This window comes from Tasmannia lanceolata, unplaced genomic scaffold (genome assembly GCF_043159265.1).
Source record: "Tasmannia lanceolata isolate RefF3 unplaced genomic scaffold, GAP_Taslan_0.1 ptg000019l, whole genome shotgun sequence".
Lineage (NCBI taxonomy): Eukaryota > Viridiplantae > Streptophyta > Magnoliopsida > Canellales > Winteraceae > Tasmannia > Tasmannia lanceolata.
In genome coordinates, this window is record NW_027518696.1 from 7,380,741 (window position 1) to 7,403,218 (window position 22,478).

The 22,478-nt window shown below is 36.4% G+C and overlaps 2 protein-coding genes across 4 annotated transcripts in view; both read left to right on the plus strand.

Annotated features, from left to right (window-relative positions):
- Window positions 1-6,110, plus strand: part of LOC143852543 (nucleolar protein) — a 29,461-nt gene extending 23,351 nt beyond the window's left edge. For 2 of the 3 annotated variants that reach the window (XM_077361964.1, XM_077361963.1), the window contains exons 21-27: window positions 2,443-2,539; window positions 2,665-2,790; window positions 3,868-3,963; window positions 4,064-4,169; window positions 4,283-4,425; window positions 4,520-4,606; window positions 5,530-6,110. In XM_077361964.1, the coding sequence (XP_077218079.1) occupies window positions 2,443-2,539; window positions 2,665-2,790; window positions 3,868-3,963; window positions 4,064-4,169; window positions 4,283-4,425; window positions 4,520-4,606; window positions 5,530-5,643 (769 nt within the window). In that variant the 3' untranslated portion in view covers window positions 5,644-6,110. Of the gene's footprint in view, window positions 1-2,442; window positions 2,540-2,664; window positions 2,791-3,867; window positions 3,964-4,063; window positions 4,170-4,282; window positions 4,426-4,519; window positions 4,607-5,529 lie in introns of those variants that run through there. The other variant, XM_077361965.1, reaches the window with a different exon arrangement.
- A 2,323-nt stretch (window positions 6,111-8,433) lies between these two features.
- LOC143852241 (catalytics) lies at window positions 8,434-22,478 on the plus strand. The gene is made up of 15 exons (XM_077361640.1): window positions 8,434-8,810; window positions 9,509-9,581; window positions 9,682-9,703; window positions 9,803-9,881; window positions 9,987-10,019; window positions 14,358-14,506; window positions 14,599-14,755; window positions 15,472-15,712; window positions 16,077-16,315; window positions 17,074-17,337; window positions 17,461-17,571; window positions 18,658-18,882; window positions 18,977-19,180; window positions 20,959-21,135; window positions 22,076-22,478. Exons 1-15 carry the CDS (start codon window positions 8,574-8,576, stop codon window positions 22,274-22,276), a joined length of 2,412 nt encoding a protein of 803 aa, XP_077217755.1. The 5' UTR covers window positions 8,434-8,573; the 3' UTR covers window positions 22,277-22,478.

The following is a 22,478-nucleotide window of genomic DNA, read 5'->3' on the forward strand; positions in this document are numbered from 1 at the left end:
AGGAATCAGAATTCATTAGGACAGTGAGAGGGAATAAGACAATCTTAACATCCTTTCAAGCAGCTGAAAGAAAATCTAACAAAGGGGTTTAAGGGGTTAGTTAATCTAGCTTCTTCAATTAATTCAATTCTCATCCTTCGGATGGTTAGGCTCCCTCCTCCATGGATGGTTGGGTTATGTCATCTTTGTGCCCTTTTGGGGTTTATCTGAATGCTACTTGCATCTTGACTCAGTTTTATTGGCATTGGCTTGTTTTATGTTTTTATTTGGCTTTATATGAAATTCACACCTGTTCAAAAAGGACTGTGTGATGAGGCCTATCTAGGCGCCGAAGAAATGTTGGCTTTTTTTCTCTCCACTTAATGCCAAGCCATTGAACATTAGAAAATATTATTCTTTTCTTTATGTACTTTTTCCATATCAAATTTTATTATTCTGTGTCTAAAGCAAATTTCTCAAGTTGTTCTACCTATCCCAAACTCTACCGGCCTGATGGGGACCATCCTAGGGTCCAAATTTTAATTTTTAGGTGTCTTTTAAGCCCCTTAAGTTATAAGAGGGCTACCATTGTCACTTCCAACCAGTATCACTTGGTTTCTTTAAGTTGTATGTATTTAAAATGGGGCTCACAAGTGTATTACGAAATCCTCAAGTGATAGGGTTATTTAAGTCAGGTGTAATTAGTCACTTAAGTTGATAAGTGGCCTCAAGGTCCCACGTTTCAACCTAAAAGAATTTTTAGTGGTCTATTGTGGTAGGAAAGGTCCGTGTATTGTGATTTCTTAAGTCATTAGGAGTTTGTGTTGAATTAGAAGTTTTATTTAAAAAAGAAAAGTAGTTTTTTAATGAATCAAGTAAAATAAAGAAAAAGAGGTTATTTGTAGTATGATTAGATAGAGTCCATGTAAAGAGAGAATATGATTCCTAATTAGACTAGGAGTAGTTTTACAACGAGGGTTAAGAGTCTTTTTTCCAATTTTTGTATGGCTTGCGTAGCCTACCAATATGACAGGCAAATTGGCAATGAGAACAGTTGAATATGAATGAAAATTGATGGTTTCCTATGTTGATTGGGTGTGATTTCTTTTCTTAAGTGTGATGCTTCATATCTTAAGGTGTGATGCCTAGGTGAACCTCGGTGTGAATCCATGTTTTTTGTCCCTAAACTATTCTTTTCTTTTCTCTTTGTTGTTCGTTCTTTATTTCTTTCTTCTGATCTATTCTTCCAAGCGTTTGCAACCAAGGTTCCGAAAATCAGAATCGAATTGTATATCGTAACAAGGTTCGGATCGTATTGAATCGTAAATGTTGAATCATAATATTTTTTCAAACTTATATACAAAAATCAGAAAATAAAAATAAAAATTAAAAGCAGGTAGAAAACAACAACAAAATGAGTAATTATCTTTTTTTTTTGTTTAAATCCTTTAATTTTAATAGAAACTCCATGATTAGTAACTAACCCTCATAAAATCCTCTTATATATATATATATATATATTTTTTTTTTAGCTGCTAATTTCAGTGTAATATTAAAGGATTTAATTCTTAATGGATCTCAATTTTTGTCATTTTTTTCTTTGATTTTTATTTGTTTACTACACCCAATACACATGGTTTTAAATTTCCACCTTATGTGAAACAACTGAAATGTTTCTATTTCCATCCCTATAAAAAAAAAAAAAAAACCTCGAGTGTATTAGTGGTGTACCATATCACTTGTACCACGTAATTATATTTATATGAATTGTATGTGAAATATAATCTATGTATTATGGATAAATATTTATATGAATTACATGTGAAATTCACTTAGGTTTTTTATGTTGTTAAGTTATCATGGATGGTTGTATTGCTTATGTGATGGTTTCTAAGTGTGTATTTGTGCTTATTCTTGCATTACATGAATTTTTATCTTAAAATTCTATCATTTGCATATGTTTCCATGCATTTTCATGTTTTTGTAGGATTTTCACCGAACTTTCAAACCAAAACCGAAGCGTTTCCGTTGCTATGGCGACCAAAATTTAAAACCACGCTTTGTGTCACTAACATGGTCTATCACTAACATGCATTGCACAAGAAGAGATAGTTTTCACTCTATTAGAACTTAGAAGACCTCTTATCTCTAGGCATATGAGCTTCAGTCATTTGCTCTGTTTGAGTTACTCCAAAAATTTGCCAATTGGTCTGCAATTTCCTTGATTCTATGTAGGTATGCATTGGCATTTTTTATTTTCACTTGATTGGCAATTTGAAATAATAAATAAAATATAATTTCTTTAAGCTTAGTTTTTTTCATCATTGTTTTTTCTTAATTTTCTTTTATTATAGACTTCATAGTGTGAGATTTTTGAATTGTTGCTAGTATTCATCACTAATTTAAGTACTGTCTTTGTACTATAGTGTGCATTATAACTATGGATGCCATCTTGAGTGACAGGTTCTTAGAGTTACTATCTAGCCATGATTGGACCTTTTTTCCTCTGATTGTTGACATAAACAATGATCTAACTTTGGAGGATGAGAAAGAGATAAATGTAAGCATCATACTTTGTAGTGCAACTACATAATATTTTAATTACTTGTCATTCTTTGCTAATACTCAAGTTCTCATGTAATCAATGCATTAGATGGCCCATAATTGTTTGTTTAATTGGATCAGGAAAACTTCATGTCCAGCAGAAAATCTTATGGAGAAAATTCCCTTAATGTAGACCCGGCAATGTTCTTGGCTACACCATATGATAAGGCCTCTGAAGCTTGGACCAAGTTTTCACCAAACACATCAGTGAGTAATCTCCTTTTTTTTTAAATGAGCTGAATTTTCTCCAAGAAGCTGGTTAACCAAGTCCAGCACTCTTTCCATTGTCTTGCACTGTTTTGAATTTGATTAATTTGATAGCTTTTAATAACTTCTGCTAGTTATGTAAAATGCTTAGTGGCTTTTCAAGAATTTAATTTGTTATTAGCTAGAGCATATATATTTTGAGAGTTTTGTTGTACTTTTGATGGTTAAACTCTTGTCGCCTCAGTACATTTTAGAATTTCATGTTATCATCGGTGTAGATCTACTCAGAAAAGAATATTTAGCATTCTTGACCATAAGTTGATAGAGTGGGAAGTGAGTGCGAGAAGCGATATGGGAAGAGATGGGTTTAGAAAAGAGCAAAATGCGGGAAGCGAAAAGCTCTAAAGAAAGTAAAGAGAAAATGTGTTGGAAATGCTGTTGAAAGTCAACATGAAGCAGGTAATAAGCCTTATTCGAAGCGAACAAGTACATGGAAAAAGTAGGAAATTAGTAGGATAGGGAGGAAGGTCTTTTTTTTTTTTGATAAGAAGGGAGGAAGGGTTAATATAGGTAAAAAATACAAGTAGAAGGGAAGACTTCACGATTAATTTAGAATTATAAGTTTTAAGAATTTAAAGTCACATGTTTAATTCATGTATATTTAATGTTAAATCTTTTGATAAAGTTCTTCATAATTTAATGCATTTTTTTAAATACGCTCCTTCAGCATCATCAGAAGGAAAAAATATTCCTTAAGGAAGAAATAATAACCTAAATAGAAAGTTTCCGGTAACTATGGTTTGGACGCTGTGATTTAATGTTTGTTTAAAAATAATTAATCCCAAAAGACTTTAGTAGGCTACTAGTTTACCCCATGTAAGAAGTGGTGAAAATTATGCCAAGAAGTCTATAAATTGATACAGTAATCCCAATGTTAGAAGATTACAAAAAATTATTATTGCCCAGCTATTGGGGACCATCCAAAGTTTTCTTATAATGTATTTATCTAATTCATCAAGTATATCTACTAATGTATTTATCTAATTCATAAAGTATCTTTTTTGATTTATGGAAAAGATGCTTAGAAGGATGGCGCTTTATGCTCGAAGCAGTGCAGAATTTTTGACAAAGCTGATCTTACAAGGTCAGAATGGTAGTGCTAATAGGTGGGAGGTGAGACATCGATAATGTCCATTGTTTAAAAGCTCTAGCAGCATTGATATATAACCATTATTTTGCTTCTCTTCACCATTGAATGTTCTTTGGATCGCAGTGTGTATTCCGGACTCCTTTGAACAACTATGATGCTGTAATTCTTCTTCACAGGGATAAACTTTCTTATCCTCAACGACTACTTTTCCCAGCTGAGATGAATAAAGGTTTGTTTTAATTGATTAGTTTTTTTTTTTGAATGGTTTTAATTGATTAGTTAATCTATGGCCGTCTTTTGTGTTTCTTTTGGTATGACTGCTCGTATTGTGCACTTGGGCAGGAAGGCATGTGATTGAAGGGAAAGCTAGTAAGGATTTCCATCCTTACATGCAAATAGGAAACAAAAATAACAGCATCCTAGAAATGAGGGATAATCTGATGGTGAACTTTGATCCGACCCGATGCTTTTTAGATGATTTAAAGGTAAATCTGTAATTTTAGTGTATGATAACTGCAGAACCTCTTGCTATTGTCCATTTGGGTGGACTAAGACTTACGAGTGTTCAATAATTTACAGAGAGAGTTCCCAGACACATTTAAGGTGTGGTATGATTCTCTTGGAGGCGATGCTGTTGGTCTAACATGGGAAAAATCGGGGTCAAAGGTAAAGCTACATCTCCACACCCCTTGTTGTATTATAACCCATGTCTAAGTCCAATACGGATAGAGGATGTCTGAGACCATAGTCACAAATTTCTCCAATATTTTCGGAAATATCGCAATATTTTTTTAATTTTTATAAAACAAAAAATCCCGAATTTTTTTCGAGATTATGAAAAATCACCGAGACATCTTCATATTTTATTTTTCACCATGAAAATATTGTGATAAATTCATGATATTATTTTTTGTCCAAATTTTGTTCTTAAATTTTGTATTCTATATATTTTATTTTCCATTTTCCCGGTATAAACCTAAAAAAAGACCGAGAAAATTAAAAAAAATCACGCGATACACCCTTCCCGAAAGAGACAAATATTTGACACTATGTCCATATTTGGAAACCATGATTTTTTTTTTTCATGATAAATTAGTTTCTCAAGTGGGGAGAGAAGTGTAAGGGAGGTGGGAGAAGAGACTTGAGAGGGCACGAATGAGGTGAGAAGTGGCTAAAAGAAAAGGAAAAATTAGATCATATTTTGGGTGGAGTTTTTGTTTCCTTGTTTTCATTCTTTTCTTACCCTCTACTCAATCCCTCTACTGTCTATCCCTCTCTCACCTTCCTTCGCCACTGAGGAAGCTAATATTCCAGGGAAAAAAAATTCATGGTAGCCAGCCAAGCATGCCTATGTCAGTGTCTAATATACAGCGTAAACGGTGGTTCATGTGATGCAATAAGTTGGTTCTAACTTAAATTGACAAAAGTTGACCAAGATTCTTAGTCTAGTTTCATCTAATACTTGCAATGGTTGGTACATTGTTTGAGATTTGAATCCGGACTTGGATAGCCATATATATAGCTGACATGAGGACACAATATTGTTTGGTGATTTATAAATTTAACAAGATATATCCTGGTTTTTACAGAAACGAGGCCGAGAAGATGCAGGTTATGTAGAGATGCTTAAAGATGTTGGTTCTGTAGGAAAAGGATTTGTGAAGAGCATTTACTTTCTGAAGGCCCCGAGACTCCAGAGTTAGGACTTGATTGCTCAATACATTTTTGTTAGGTATTGCGGTAGTTTTCTTCAAAGATGCATCTGAGTTTTCAAATGAAAAAAAACAGATGCATCTGAGTTGTAGTAACACTAATCATTATTAGGATAGGTAATGATTATTATTATCCGGTTGTTATGGATGAAGTTTTTATATTGGGGAGGTCATTCTCTGAGGGCGAGCCTTGGCGCAACGGTAAGGTTGCTCCATTGTGACCTGGTGGTCATGGGTTCGTTCGAGTCACGGAAACAGCCTCTCTGCAAAGCAGGGGTAAGGCTGCGTACATCTAGCCCGCCCCTGACCCCGCAATGGCGAGAGCCTCGTGCATTGGGCCGTCCTTTTTAATACTATTTGTATATCTGTTGAATGTTTTCTTAAACTCTTTGCTTATTGTGAAGCTATTGTAATGTCAAATGAGAAATTACATGAATTTGTTGCATAGCTTGGTCTTACCTTTTGTTACAGCCTAAACCATCAACCAAGAAGGCCTCAGCACAAAAAATCAAAAATGATTGTACAACCCTAATCATCAGATGAAGAACATGGAAAGTGTAGGGCATTTTTGGCAGCCATGTGATGTTTTTTTCTTAGAAAACAGGTTTTCCAATTAACCCCTTTTTGTAGGTCAAAGTTAATATCATGTAAGACTTTCTTAGGCTTCTTTGCAGGAAAAGCTTTATATGAAATAATTTTTTACCTAAGAAGACGTTATCAGGCCTTTGAAATTGTCTTTCATGGAAAATGTTTTTCAAGAGTTTTTTTTCTCATGGTTCCCCAACATGCCCAATGCGCCGAGACATCAGATCAAAGACATGGAAATGGTTCATGGATGGTAAAACAATATATAAGTTATTACTAGGATTTTACTTTAAAATAATAATTCTGCCCAATGCGCATGCCCTGAGAACCCGATACGAGAATATTTTTTTTGGAAAAATTTCCAATGGGGGACATCAAAATACGAGAATTGCCAAGGGGGACACACTGTTGAAAATTCTTAGAGGGACGAAATGGGGGTTATCAAGTCTCTAAAAGAGGGTTGATAACCCGCTTTTGAGAGTTTGATAACCCCCTTTTAGAGACTTGATAACCCCCATTTCGTCCCTCTCTAACAACTTTTCAAAAGTGTGTCCCCCATTGGCAATTCTCGTAACTTGATGCCACCCATTGGCAATTTTTCCTTTAAAAAAAAATGGAAACAAAAACGAAACAGCCTAAACAACTGGATGTATTTACTATTGTGATACTACTGATATCCGAAATTTAGAGCCTGGCTGGATACATCTGAAATTTCTTTCATATACTCGTGGATTTGAGTATGTAGACATGACATGCATGGGTTCTGGAGCTACTGTTTTTTTGTTTTTGTTTTGTTGATATCTTCTTCTTTTTTCGTATACAAACAATCCATGGATTTAGATTGAGGAATAGTTAGGGTCGTCTAGATGCACATTAAGTAAAAGTGGAATGAAAGTAGCATGATGTCATTTCCACGTAAGGTCAAGTTTAATTTTCATTTGCTCTTGATTTGGGAGGAAGCTCAATAGGCTATTTTATGAAAAATTTCTTGCTGCCGAGGATTGTAGAATGAACAGTGCATGGCAACTAAACAACCGCATGTCATTGAGAAAGAGAAAATGATAACGAATTTCAAGGGTCGACTTCGAATCGGATCCACGCAAATCCCTTAATCGATTGGATCGGATTCAAAGTGTTCGTTGGATCTACTTCCTGTGTCTCAGTCATGATCCATTTCAAACTGGAATGTCCATAGGAGTGTCTTCGAAGGTCCTACTTACATTGTTCTCATGAGAAGAATAGGGTCGGGCAAGTGCAAGCCGCAGTGGCGGTGGGTTAGAGACTTGGGGTCAATATATTATCCATATCATCGTGGCTATAATCCAGTGAGAGGCCCATAATTACAATGTAAGTGACTCCTTCATCCACTTTTCAAAGGTCACACAAAAATTTGGCATTTGACTATTATCAGTATCAATGACCCAATGACTCAACTCAACTCAACTAAGCCTTTGTACCAAACTAGTTGGGGTCAGCTAAAGAATCCTTTAGAAAAGTTTCATGAAGAAGGTGAAAGAATCTACCCGGCTCAAATTGATTAAGGGCCCGTTTGGATGCCCGTTTGACAGAATCAGCCCTTTTTGCATTGTAAATTGGATCTGGCTCAAATTCTTGGATTTCCAATTCAGCGACTGATAGTGGAAAAAATCAGATTTCCAAATATGCTGTGGAAATAAGTAATTGGAAATCCACAGATGTGGCAGTTTCCTTCACCCTCTTTGCTCATCAACCTCTCCCCTCCACTAGGAAGTACTCCCTTCCCTCTCTGTCTCCCTCAACATGAGCTGGCGGATCTATTCAAAACTCAATTCCAAATCCAAATACAAAATATGAGGTATCCAAACGGGCCCTAAGTTTATTCCTTGACACTAGTTGAATTCGTCTGCATGGATCATTTTCTTCCTTTCTCTCCTATCCAACGTCATGTTCTCATTTATGTTGTTTGGATGATCTCTATCAATCAAGAGCCCTATCCAGGGTCATCTTGTCTGTTATGCTGATTGGATGATCTTTATCAATCAAGAGCCTGGATGGTCGAAACTAGATTTTGGCAACACAATCTACATTCAACGGCTAAGATACATTCTTAAGATGATTGGGGGCCAAATCTTGAGAAGGTCGTGTGGTTCAGCCTAGGCCAAATCTTTTCCTTCCCTGCCTTGTACTTCCAACAATGACCATCATCACCACAACCGTCTAGAAATCTCTAAAAACCAAAATCTTGACAAAACAATGTGGCCGAAAATCAAATGGGATGAGTCAAAATCACATTTTCTCTTAAACTCTATAACCCCACCGCTTATTCTAGTACTTTGACCCAAACCCTTCTTCATTCCATGTTATTCCATAGACTAGTGTTAATTCCCACTACTCTCCGTTGCTCTTTCTCAAAACCCAGAACAAGAATTCTCTCAAACCCAATCTCCTTTTCTTCTCCTCTCTCCCTTCATCATAAACCCATCAATTTTTTTAGGGTTTCATCATCCATGGCCCAAGGAGGAACAGCCCACAAACACACCAACCGTCTAGCTTCTGAGCACAGCCCTTATCTCCTTCAGCATGCCCACAATCCGGTATTTGAAAACCCTCTTCCTCCTCCTTTGGGTGTGCTTGGATGTACACCCAAATTGCAATTTAGGGTTCTAATTGGGACTTTCTAGTTTGGTCTTATTGTATGAATTGCAAACTCAAAAGCACAAACTTGTACTCATATTGCAATTTGGGTGTACGCCCAAATTTCAATTTCGGGTGCAATTTGGGACTTTAAGTCTGGACATCTTGTATGAATTGCAATCTCAAAAGCATCTACTTTGTACCCATATTGCAATTTGGGTGTACATCCAAACACAATCTTTTTTTATTGGGTATTTGGGTGGTTAGAGGCACACCCAAATTTTAATTTCAATTTTGGGGGCAATTTGGGATTTTCTAGTTTGGATTTCTTGTATGAATTGCAATCTCAAAAGCACCAGGTTGTACCCAGATTGCAATTTGGGTGTACATTCAAATTCACTCTTTTTTTATGGGGGCTTTGGGTGCGCTTGGATGTACACCCAAATTTCAATTTCGGGTGCAATTTGGGATTTTTTAGTTTGGACTTCTTGTATGAATTGCAATCTTAAAAGAACGAACTTGTACCCAGATTGCAATTTGGGTGTACATTCAACCACACCCTTTTCTATGGGGCACATGATTCCAATGTTGAATTGCCGAACTTATCTCCTCTTCGATGGTCTCTGAGAATTGTGTGTTTTTTCGTTTTGGATTGAAGGTTGATTGGTACCCGTGGGGTGACGACGCTTTCGAGAAAGCTCGTAAAAATGATATGCCCATCTTCTTGTCGAGTATGTACTGATTTTGTTCTTCTACATACAGTCACAAGTTCAATTCTCTTGGCAGCATATTTACCCTAATTTCTCATTTTTATCTTTTCTCCCTGTGAAGTTGGATACAGCACATGCCATTGGTGAGTTGTTTGGATCCTCTCTACTTTTTTATAATTTTTCTTACGTGGGTTACTATATTTACGTAATGTCCTTGAATTCTTTCTGATTATCTTGTCTAGGTGTCATGTCATGGAGGTTGAGTCATTTGAGGACGAAGAGGTTGCCAAATTGCTAAATAATTGGTTTGTTAGCATTAAGGTGACTTCTAGTTCAGGAATTTTCTTTCCTGATCTTTTTCCCTGCAAATTATCCATTGAAATTATCTTAATCTATATGCTTATCTCTGATAGCTTCATGCAACAGGTGGATCGTGAGGAACGACCAGATGTTGATAGAGTAAGTGAGCAATGAGTGACAAAGAGTGCTCATTGATTTAACTTTGTTAAGATGTGTTACGATAGGAATACAGTTTAGTTGACTTGAATTTGCATCATCTGTTCAATTAGGTACCTGATCACGCTTGTCCCGGCAATGAATGTGTTAAGTGGCGAGGTTGTGGGAGCAATTATATAGTGATATATTCTTAATTGTTTAATTTCTATGTAGAGACTTTTTTGGCAATGCAAGTAAATGCATTATTGTACGGCATTCTACGTATGCAATGCTAATCTTTCTGGAGTGGTTGTCTTTTTTTTGCTGAGTTTAGTGTTGTTTCACTCTAATAAGAGATGTTATTAGTTACTTACCATGCAGAGTTGAATTATAATTTGAATTGGCGGTTAAAATTAAAAATGTTGGTATGGAAGACACTCCTGGTTTTCTTTAGTTTGATATATTCTGTTTGATTTCCAGGTCAACTTATGTACAATATGTTGGTGATTTTGATCATCTGTAACATCAGTTCTTCTTGTGGCGTATAAATTCTCTATTTTTTCCCATATTAATGTCTTTTCATCCATTATTTAGGCATGGAAGTTTCAAATATCTACTTTCATGCTGGTCAATGTTCTTGTTTTTTTTTTTTTTTTCAAATTGATTACTTCAGATTTTTGGGTTCAATTTCAACTCATGTTGATGTTATTGAGTCATAGGGGTGATGGTATGTTTTGAAGGAAGAAAAAACTTATTGAATCAAAGTTTTGGAGCACAGAACTTGGCCTCAGCTAGTTGGCTGCCCAAATCCAATTTGACTCAATGTTTATTTGTTTGTTACTTCATCATTTCACTTTATCATTTCAAGTTCTGCTGTGAATTGGTTTTAATAATTGTTGCACTAAAAGAATTTTACTTTAGACTTCAGTCTTCAGACTTAAGAGCTCATTTCTTCAGACTAAAGAGCTAGAAAGGACAAGAAAACATTACTTGTAATCAAATTCGGCCGAAATTTCGGTGTTTCCAGAAACCGAAATTTCGGTCGAAATTGGGTACTGGCCCACAAAATACCGTTTTTTCCAACCGAAATTTCGGTTGAAATTTGGTAAAGTAATAAAATAATAAAAATTAAGCTTTTTAATTTCGCTGAAATTTCCACCGAAGTTTTGTAATTTAGGAAATTTCGGTTTCGTAGTACCCCTTTCATGTCGGTCCGAAATTTCGGATTTCGGTCAAAATTTAAAACCATGCTTGTAATCAAAGACACTGGTCATGCTTCCCAATCTCTTCCCATTCCAGTTACATAATGGATACAAACTTACCTGACACAAACTTATTAGAAGTGGGTGCACAGAGTATGGAATTGTTATGATGTTGATAATGTTTTCGTAAAGGTGTTCTTTCTTGGTAATTATGGTCCAAGACTAAAACTCCTGCGGAGAATTTACTTGGATAACAAACCAAATATAGAAATGAGGTCGGGTACTAAATGGTCCTCCATTATTATTTCTAGTTTCCTTTATTTTGACTAGTTTGAGCTTACAAAGCAGTGATTAATCATCCTTCATTGCTATGTTATGGTTTACCTTCTTGCTACTTATTGTGGACCTTTCGATTATAAAGAGCATTCTTTTCGTAATTTTTCATATTAAAATGTGCCAGCTGTCAGGCATTTCAGGACTATGGACCATACATATAACATAGAAACATGTTCTTTACATTGACTTCAACCTGGGAGATCATTTTTCAATGTTTAGAAATAGAATAGAATAGTTTGTTTATGTTTAATGATGTGGGTTATGATAAGGCCAGCATCGAGTAATGTCAGAGATGTAATTTTGCTTCTCTTACTTCTTTCTTATTTTTCTTTCTTTCTTTTTTCTCCTCTTCCATGTCCTGGTGGTCTTCTCTCAGGAGCTATTCACCTTTACTTTTAGTTTTAACATGTTATCGGAGTCAAGATCCACAATTGCTTTGCTATGATTTCCTTATCTTCTTGGAAACCTTAGATTGAACCATCCTCTCCTATAATTTGTTGGAGTTGCTTTATGCTGAGCAAACCTTAGGTTGTCTAATGGAAATCGACGTCCCTTGCAAGTTTATTCTTGGCGCCGCCCTAGAAGAGCCCCGTAGAGATCTTCTTCTAATTTCTCCTCCCAGCCTACATCATTTTCTTTCTTTTTTGTGCACAGAAAACCCATGGGGTTCGCTGTGTTTTTGTGATTTAGTGAGTGCCATTGAAAGTGTTCTCTTTTGGTGATAATGAAAGAGGAATTGTTGCAAAGAGGATGATTATATGCAGATTTTTACACATAAAAGTGGCAGCTATTACTCAGGTTATTTGGCATATTCTATTCATGTGTATGGTTCTCTTCGAGTGTTTGGGTGTTGTGTTGCATTGGTTGTGGAGGTATATTGATAAGTGTGGTTCCTTGGTTCTTTGCTATCTTGCTGCCAAGTCGTAGGTTTATAATTGTGCATCCTTGCCGCCCTGTTCATGGAATTTTTTAATTGTGTGGCCTTGCTGCCTTCTTCAGTGAATTATAAATGTACTACCTAGTCATGGATTGGTGAGTGTGTTGTTCTGTTCACATTTGATAAGTATGTGGCCTCGGTGCCTTCTTTCTGGGGTTGTGTGGTTATTGAGTTAATTGGCTGTTGTCATTCTCTATTATGAGTGAGAATAATCCTAATATTTCAGGCACCATGGAGATGGAAAATTTTCAAGTATTACATCCCTTAAATTGAATGGCCCAAGTATCTCCTATGCACTCAATTTGTGAAAGTATCCCTTTGTGCAGAGAGAAAGTTGAAAATATTTAACTAAAAGTGGACCAAGTGAGTCTCATGTTAGAGAAAATTACCAAATTATGGATTGTCTGTGGAACTGTATGAAACCTTAAGTTAGTGCGAATGTTATATCTCTTGTCACAACCAAAGAAGCGTGAGAAACGATACATGGGACTTATTCTTCAGTTGAAAATATCTCGTGTGCATCAGCCATTTGAGAATATATTCTTGTTTCAACAAGGAAACAAGAGTTTGGTTGAGTATTATAGTACGCTCCATGGTGTGTGGGATGAGTTGCACATGTATCAACCCTTGACACCATACGTATGAGCCATTTGAGAATATATTCTTGTTCGTTTGAAATTTTTTTGTGATATGAATTGGTCTGTGTATTGATCAGGATCTCCATTTGACATATATTCGAATACTAGATATTGTACCTTTGTTGGAGGTAATTTTGTTACTTAGAGGATTAAGAAGCAAAAAGTGGCTTTGGTTGCACATTCTAGTGCAGAGGCAAGAGTGCTACGTGATGAGTCACATTGTGTGTGAGTTGATGTGATTGAAGACAAGGATAAGTTTTATGTTTGACAAGCCAATCATGTTGTTTTGTGATAACCAGCTACTATATTTCTAGTAATCTAGTATTCCGTGTGAGAACCAAGCACAATATATTGTCATTTTGTTCGTGGAAAAGGTTATTGGCAAACTGCTATCAACTCCATGTGTGGCGTCAATAGATCACCTGGCAGACATTTTTACAACGCTCTTCACCATAGTAAGTTTGGTATCATTTGCTTTAAGTTAGGCATGGATGATCTCTATGCTTTAAGTTGAAAGGGGTTTTAAGAAATAGGATAGAATAACCTATTTATATGTAGCCATTAAAAAAGTAATGGCACATATTTTTATGTAATGATATGTGTTATGATAGGGCTCATCATCAAGTAATGCAACAGATGTTTCATTCATAACTCACATAAAGCAATTTATGGAGTCATGTGGTTAGACTTTCAACCCGGACGAATTATCTCTTTGCCCTTCCTTTCTTTTTCTCTTTGTTTTTTTCCTTCTCTTCCTCCTATTCTGCTTCTTGGGTGGTCTTCTCCAAGCACTATTCTCCTTCCTTTACCTAAACACTCAAGTTTTGAAATTAAATGGTTGCTACCAGATTATAACTGACATGTTTTAGTTGCAATTTTTTAAAGCTGCTCCATGATTTTTTTTTGGTTGGTAAGCTGGGATTGTACCCTCGACCTATAGGTCAAAGAACGAAGCAGTTCCATGATTTTACCACAGGGACATGTTTTTCACATAGGCAGCATATGGAGTCTTGGGTTCACACTCTTTTTATTGTAACTTATTTCTCATTGAATGAATATCCTTTTTGTTAGTGGACTTTGAAGGAAAATGACCTGTAACAGGTCATGCGTCTTAATTATTTTTTGCTACTTTTCTTATTTGAGGTATTTTATATGGAGCTGATATGTATCAAAGCTTGCTCATGTACTGCTAATCTTGCAATTATGAAGTTTTGTCTCGTATCCTTGAGAATAATTTTCATCTTTGTAGGTGTACATGACTTATGTACAAGCTTTATATGGTGGTGGTGGTTGGCCATTGAGTGTCTTCCTTTCTCCTGATCTGAAGCCCGTAATGGGTGGGACATACTTCCCTCCTGATGACAAGTATGGGCGACCAGGTTTCAAAACTATCCTCAGGTGCATACCTATGTGTCTTGAAGTTACAATTGTAAGGCTTCCTTGCAATTTAGTTCACCTCTTGACTATTTCACTTTTCTCTGTTGGTTCAGGAGGGTGAAAGAAGCTTGGGAAACTAAAAGGGAGACGTTAGAGAAAAGTAGCACCTTTGCAATTGAACAACTTTCAGAAGCACTATCTTTTAATGCTAGTTCTCGCCAGTTGCAGGATGGGCTCTCGCATAATGCGTTGCAACTGTGTGCTGAACAGGCAAGTGTTTTTATAGTTACATCTTGATTTGAAGATGGATGGGCTTCCGTAAATGTGATGCAAATGTTCATAGTTGTTTCTCATAGTGTTTGTCTCCATTTGCATTATGGTATGGAAACTCAAGTAGTTAACTTTGACAATAGTTGAAGATGTGGAATTCCATTGTATGGGACAGTTCTCTATTTACACCATGGTTTTTGATGACCAAGCTTCCTGGGAAAAATAGTTTGATACTTTCATCTAGTATATTTAGTACCTAATCTTGAGGCTTGCACCCAATTAGACTGATCCATATTTCTCATGATGGAGATGATCTCTTTTAAGTTTTTTTTTTCCTTTTAATCTCAGGCAACTATCCAGAATACCATTCAACAAAAAAAAAAAACCTATCCGGAGGTCACCATCAAAATCTCTCTCTCTCTCTCTCTCTCTCTCTCTCTCTATATATATATATATATATATATATATATATATTGAATGGGAACTTTGTTCTCTATTCTTCTATTCTTTGATTGAATTATCTTATGCTGCTCACCTGAACCTAAGTTTAAGCATCTTGCTATGATCAAACCTAACTTTGATTTTAGTTATTAAGTACCCTCGCATTTGGAACCATTGGCAGGAACAATGTTCAATGACGTTGGTGTCCTGCATGGTTGTCTAGTCTATTAGTGTAGCTATGTTTTGCTGAATTATGCTACGTTATGATTTGTCAGCTCGCAAGAAGTTATGATGCCAAGTATGGTGGATTTGGATCTGCCCCAAAGTTTCCCAGACCTGTGGAAATTCAACTTATGCTTTATCAGTCAAAGAAATTGGAGGAAAATGGGAAGGAAACTGAAGCTAATAAAACTTTAAAGATGGTCTGTTTTACCTTGCAATGCATGGCAAGAGGTGGAATCCATGATCATATTGGAGGTGGTTTTCATAGATATAGTGTGGATGAGCGTTGGCATGGTGAGTTTCTCCAGGATGCTAATTGTTGTTAATTTTATTCATTATTTCTGTTCCATCTCATTTTGATTTTGTTATTGATGAAGAAATAGAGAATTCTCTTAATAGCTGTGATTGAAGATTGTGTTGTGGATAAAAAACAATACTTCCTCGACCAACAAAATTTAACTGAGTTGAATGTGTCATTTGACTGATATGTCGATGATTCCCTTTTAACAATGACGAATAAACATATTTTCATATCTGGTATGGGAATTACTTCATTGGAGTGGTTCTGATTTATGTTTCTTTATTAGTTTTGTTATTTTACTTTGTTGTTATTTAATTACATCCTGATTATAGTTGAAATGTCGTTGTCATTTTGCAGTTCCACACTTTGAAAAAATGCTGTACGACCAAGGACAGCTTGTTAATGTTTATTTGGATGCATTTTCCATCACAAAAGATGGTTTTTATTCGAATACTGCTCGGGATATTCTTGATTATTTGAGGAGAGATATGATTGGAGCAGAAGGTGAAATATATTCAGCTGAAGACGCAGATAGTGCTGAGTTCGAGGGTGCCCCAAAGAAGGAAGGATCCTTCTACATTTGGACTAGTAATGAGGTTTGTTCATTTATGCCTGAGCATTTCTGCTGATTTTATGTCGACTTTATCAATAACCAATATTTATAGCTCCTATTTTTTTTTCATTCATTTGTTTCTCATTTCCATCTCCCATCCTTTGCAGTTATGAAGCTTTATATATTACTCATGCTTCAATATATAGAAGATCCAGTCATCACTTCTTTGTGCCTCATAGGCACTGTCATGTGGACATGGATATAATTCCATGAGCTCATATTTTTTATGTTATTTTTTGTTGAATGTAAACAACTCGACAATACAACCAATTCTGATATAACAAGGTTCCATTAGGTTGAATGGAAACAACATTCAATACAAACAGATGCTGAATAGGAAACATTTCACTGGGGATTCCTGCCATGTTGTCATACTACCATGGTTTTAAATTTCGGCCGAAATCCGAATTTGACCGACCGAAATTGTAAAAATTTCGGCCGAAATGACCGAAATTTGAAAAAAAAAAATGCCTATTTAAATCCATGGTCATAAGTACAGAGAACGTTATAATAAACCCCTATTAGCAAATGGTCTGTAACATGATCTGTATCCATATGAATGTTACCAGAAGGAAAGCTACAACAATTGACAAGTTTCAGCTATTTGACACTAATAAAATTTATTTATTACTAGCCTCATGAGACAGCATTGGTTTTTATCAGTAAATAGCTGATTTGCCTCATAGGTGTGCCCATTCTGATTTTTTAGTTTAATTAATCTATTGGTTTACTGATGCCAAGATTGAAGACATAGCTGGAGATGCTGCAAATATTTTCACAGACCATTATTACATAAAATCTTCAGGGAATTGTGACCTTTCTAAAATGAGTGATCCTCATGAAGAATTTAAGGGGAAAAACGTGCTGATAGAAAGAAAAGATGCTTCTGTAATGGCATCAAAGTTGGGCATGTCTGTGGATGAATATTCTGATATTCTGGGAGCATGCCGACAAAGGCTTTTCAATGCGAGGTCAAAGAGGCCACGGCCACATTTGGATGATAAGGTGTTGCGCTTTTTTTTTTGCTCATAATAATATTTTCAAGTGTTGGTTATTTTAAAAAATTCTAAGTCTTGCACTTTTATCGTACTTATTATGCAGTTTTTAACGGATCAGGTGCTTGCCTAGGTAATTGTTTCATGGAATGGACTTGCAATATCATCTTTTGCAAAAGCTTCCAAAATTCTCAAGACAGAAGCTAAAGAGAGCAAATTCAACTTTCCTGTAGTCGGCTGTGATGTAAGTTTTCATCCTCATATTACATGATCAGCCTCAGTTTTCAACATTACGGAGTTTGTGTGTATACTTTCTTCATTGCTGTATTGTTAGTTAGTTTTAGAAGCATATATTGAGTGCAATTGGTGGAAAAAGAATCTATTTTTTTCTCTATCAATAATTTATAAATGTTGATTTCTGTGTTATTTTCCTGTAGCTGTGTGTTCGCTTCTCCACGGACATCAACTCAGTACTGTTAATGTGGTAATAGTGAACCTTTAAATATGGTGGCCACAAATTCAGGACTTGGACTTATATTAGATGTAGATTCAGTAACAGTCTAGATTGTTTAAATGTCAACTGAGATACAGTATTTCAATGAACCAGGTTGCTGAGTAGGGTAGTTGATGGTTTTTAACCTTTGGAATACATGATGTGTAGTCAATGGCTTTTAACCTTTGGAGTATATGGTGTCATAAGTTGAAGGCCTTAATTGCTTTCATGGAAAAGTATACAAGCTAGAGGAGAAACACACTTCAAGATGAGTGAACAATAACATGCCTTCAAAAATATAGTACAAGAACTCCACTGGGGACTCTCTTTTAGAAGTTATAAAAGAAAACATGGTGCGGGTGGAAGAGAAATCAGAAAAAACAACAAAGTCAAATAAACAAACTACAAAACAAAAACCAGGAAGCATGACACTAGAGTAGAGGCAGAGCGTTATCTACAACAAGACCAGTCTCCCAACACCCTCTTGAGCAAGAGTGTTGATTGTGCTTAAGAACGGGTGTAAGAATTCTACGCAGATCATGAATCTCCATGAAACGATTAGCTTAGAGTCACCAAACCCAGACTTGTACTGGATGGCCAAGCTATGAATCTCGTAGAAGCTGAATCCACTCACTTAGGGTTGCAAACCCACACCTGTACCACAAATCTGCAAGTCCCCAGCGGGTTTGTCCAGACAATGATTAGCTGCTTCTGTGATTTACAAGAGCAGATTTTTTTTCAATTCACTTGTCAGCCTCTTTTCTGACCAATATGATAAGTTTTATTAATATCTATTTCATCGGTGGCCTCTGCACACTATGTTTGTAACCATTGCAGCCCAAAAAATACCTGGAAGTTGCAGAAAAGGCAGCATCTTTTATCAAGAATAGGCTGTACGATGAGCACTTGGGCAAGTTGCACCACAGCTTTCGGAATGGTCCATCAAAAGCACCTGGATTTTTGGATGATTATGCTTTCCTAATTTCAGGACTGCTGGATCTTTATGAATTTGGTGGTGGAACCAAGTGGCTTTCATGGGCAATTGAACTTCAAGCAACCCAGGCAAGTGATACCGGTCTAGTTAATTTTATTTTGTAGCACAGCTATCAAAATAACCGTGTGATCGACATTTTCATGGAAGGTCATACTTTTGCAGGATAAGTTGTTTCTTGATGGAGATGGCGGAGGCTATTTTAACACCACAGGAGAAGACCCCTCTGTCTTACTCCGTGTGAAAGAAGATAACGATGGTGCAGAGCCCTCTGGAAACTCGGTGTCTGCAATTAATCTTGTACGGTTTTCGTCGATGGTTGCTAGCAATGGGTCCAGCTATTACCGAGAAACAGCAGAGCATCTCTTAGTAGGTTTTCATATGCATGTATACACATATATACACACACACACACACACACATATATACATACATACATATATATAGGGAAATGATATCAGTGCAACCATGTTTTAATAATTGCACAAACCCAGGTTGTATTTTACTTTTTAATAGGTTTGTAAAGAGCTTTTTGAGAACTGACAGTCCTTCAGTAATAAAAGATTCTTTAACTAATAAAAGATGAGATGGGTTAGTGCAACCATCAGACATTGTTGTGCTGATATCATCTCTCTCTCTCTCTCTCTCTATATATATATATATATAGAGAGAGAGAGAGAGAGATATATATATATATATATATATATATATATATATAGAGAGAGAGAGAGAGAGAAGTGTAGCTACACATACGTGTAGCTAACTTAGCTACACCGATGGCTTAAAATACAGTGGGCCCCTTCGGTGATGCAAACCATTCATTTGATGGGCCCTCACATAGATAAGTGTGTGCCCAAAAAATCAGCTCCATAGGATCAACCCAACCCTATGATTTGTGGAGGCAAAAATGGACATGTAAAAACCTTCACAAATCTGTCCATTTTTTCCTCCACAGTTTGAAGGGTTGAGATCATCCAATGGAGCTGACTTTTTGGGCACACCCTATCTATGTGAGGGCCTATCAAATGAATGGTTTGGATCACCCAAACAATGTGGTCCCACTGTATTTTAAGCCCTCGGTGTAGCTAAGTTAACTACACGTTTGTGTAGCTACACTTCTCTCATATATATATATATATATATGAGAAAACGGTTTCTGCACACATGTGTAGATAAGTTATCTACACACTAGCTTAAAATACAGTGGAGGGCATATTGTTTAGGTGATCCAAACCATTCATTTGATTGGCCCTCACATAGATAGGGTGTCCATAAAAAATCAGCTACATAGGATCATCCCAACCCTATGATTTGTGGAGGTAAAATGGACGTGTATAAACCTTCACAAATCTGTCCATTTTTTGCCTCCACGGTTTGAAGGGTTAGGATGAACCTATGGAGCTGATTTTTTGTGGACACCCTATCTATGTGAGGGCCAATCAAATGAATGGTTTGGATCACCCAAATAATGTGGCCCTCCACTGTATTTTAAGCTAGTGTGTAGATAACTTCTCTACACATGTGTGTAGAAACCGTTCTCTCTCTCTCTCTCTCTCTCTCTCTCTCTATATATATATATATATATATATATATATATATATAGAGAGAGAGAGAGAGAGAGAGAGAGAGAGAGAGAGAGAGAGAGAGAGAGAGAGAGAGAACGGTTTCTACACACATGTGTAGAGAAGTTATCTACACACTAGCTTAAAATACAGTGGGGGCCACATTATTTGGGTGATCCAAACCATTCATTTTTAAGGCCCTCACATAGATAGGGTGTCCACAAAAAATCAGATCCATAGGATCATCCTAACCATTCGAACTGTGGAGGCAAAAAATGGACTAATTTGTGAAGGTTTAAAGACATCCATTTTACCTCCACAAATCGTAGGGTTGGGATGATCCTATGGATCTGATTTTTTGTAGACACCCTATCTATGTGAGGGCCTTTAAAATGGATGGCTTGGATCACCCAAACAATGTGGGCCCCCACTGTATTTTAAGCTAGTGTGTAGAGAACTCTCTACACATATGTGTAGGAACCGTTCTCTCATATATATATATATATATATATATATATATATATGATTTGGTTCCTTGAAGTTTGGATTCTATTTTAGGCCTCAAATTCTTATGTGGTTTTACAGGCAGTGTTCGAGTCAAGGTTGAAAGATCAGGCCATGGCTGTCCCACTTATGTGCTGTGCAGTAGACATGCTGTCTGTTCCTTCGAGGAAACAAGTTGTGGTGGTCGGCAATAAATTTTCAGCAGAGTTCGAGGACATGGTCGTTGCTGCTCATTCATCCTACGATCCCAACAGAACTGTGAGTTTCTCAACATTATGCATGGTACAAATACCCATATAAATTCTCAAATACTTGCCAACTTCCCATCAAGTATATATATCAGAAGCTTGCTGATCATTCATATAGTAATGGTCTGCTTTTTCTTCGGCCAAATAAAGGCATATGGACTTGTCTATCTGATGCTAGGTTGCATCAGTACGGGTGTGAGTGTCGGAATCCGACATGGGTATGTCAGATTCAGTGAACCTTGAGAAGAAAGATTTGTAGATTCACCAAAATATTTTAATCAATTCTCAAATTTTAATTTCCTTACATTGCAAGTCACTATGTTGTAACAAGTTATATATTAAACATTTAATAAATTTAGTAAATATAATATTTTATTTCTGTATAAACTTTTTTAATTTTCTTACATTGTAAGTCACTAAGTTGTAACAAGTTATATATTAAACATTTAATAAACTTAGTAAATATAATATTTTATTTCCGCATAAACTTTTACTATTAGGATGGACGTAAAAATCATGACTTGCGTTGAGAAGATCCAACAGTGAACAGCTGCCCAAAATCAAAACCGCCTGGAAGTCCGAGGACCTTTAGTACTGTACCCTACGCAAGAACCAGTAGACTTCACGCCAAGCAAGACCGCCATTGTCCCTTTCTTTTCTCCATTCAGCCTCCGTTAGTTTGTTCTATATAGGTTCATATGCCCACCTTACCTACTTCATGAAAGGGAAGAGGGAATAACCTACATTTCGTTTCTGGGTTTATGGGGATTATGAATTGGATTCAGGCAGCCATCACATCCTTCCTTTTGATTATGTCATGTGATGCTAATTCAGAAGAAGAATCCGTGCAACATGGCTCTGATGCTTTTTTTTTCCCTTGTGGGTACTAATCATATTCATATCATGTCTTTTATTAGAGAGCTTTGTATTAATACTGTGTTAAAATGCAGGTGATTCAAATAGACCCAGACAACAGAGAAGACATGGAGTTTTGGGAAAGTAAGAACCAGAACATTGCCCTGATGGCGAAGGGTAGCCCAACAGACAAGGTGCTGGCACATGTCTGCCAAAATTTCACCTGTATTGCCCCCGTCAGCGAGCCCAAGTCTCTCGAGGCCGTACTCAACCAGAAACGAACTTCTAGTAGTTGAGGAAAAGAGGTTAGTGTTGTTAATACATACTTTGTGGACAGTTTTTGGAGCATATACATATTCTCAGATGTAAATGTTATAGTTTTGTATTTGGTGTTATGTTTGGAATGTTTTGGGATGAGAAATTTGATTACTGGGATCGGATCATATGATCCGGAACACTGTAACCCTGTAATAAATCTATACCTTACTTTGGCTGCTT

Bases quoted from the DNA above. Each gene is read 5' to 3' on its own strand.
- LOC143852241 (XM_077361640.1), top strand. From the start codon at position 8,574: ATGTTATTCCATAGACTAGTGTTAATTCCCACTACTCTCCGTTGCTCT. The intron at 9,704-9,802 runs GTGAGTTGTTTG...TATCTTGTCTAG, and splicing joins GGATACAGCACATGCCATTG to GTGTCATGTCATGGAGGTTG. The intron at 15,713-16,076 runs GTGAGTTTCTCC...GTCATTTTGCAG, and splicing joins TGTGGATGAGCGTTGGCATG to TTCCACACTTTGAAAAAATG.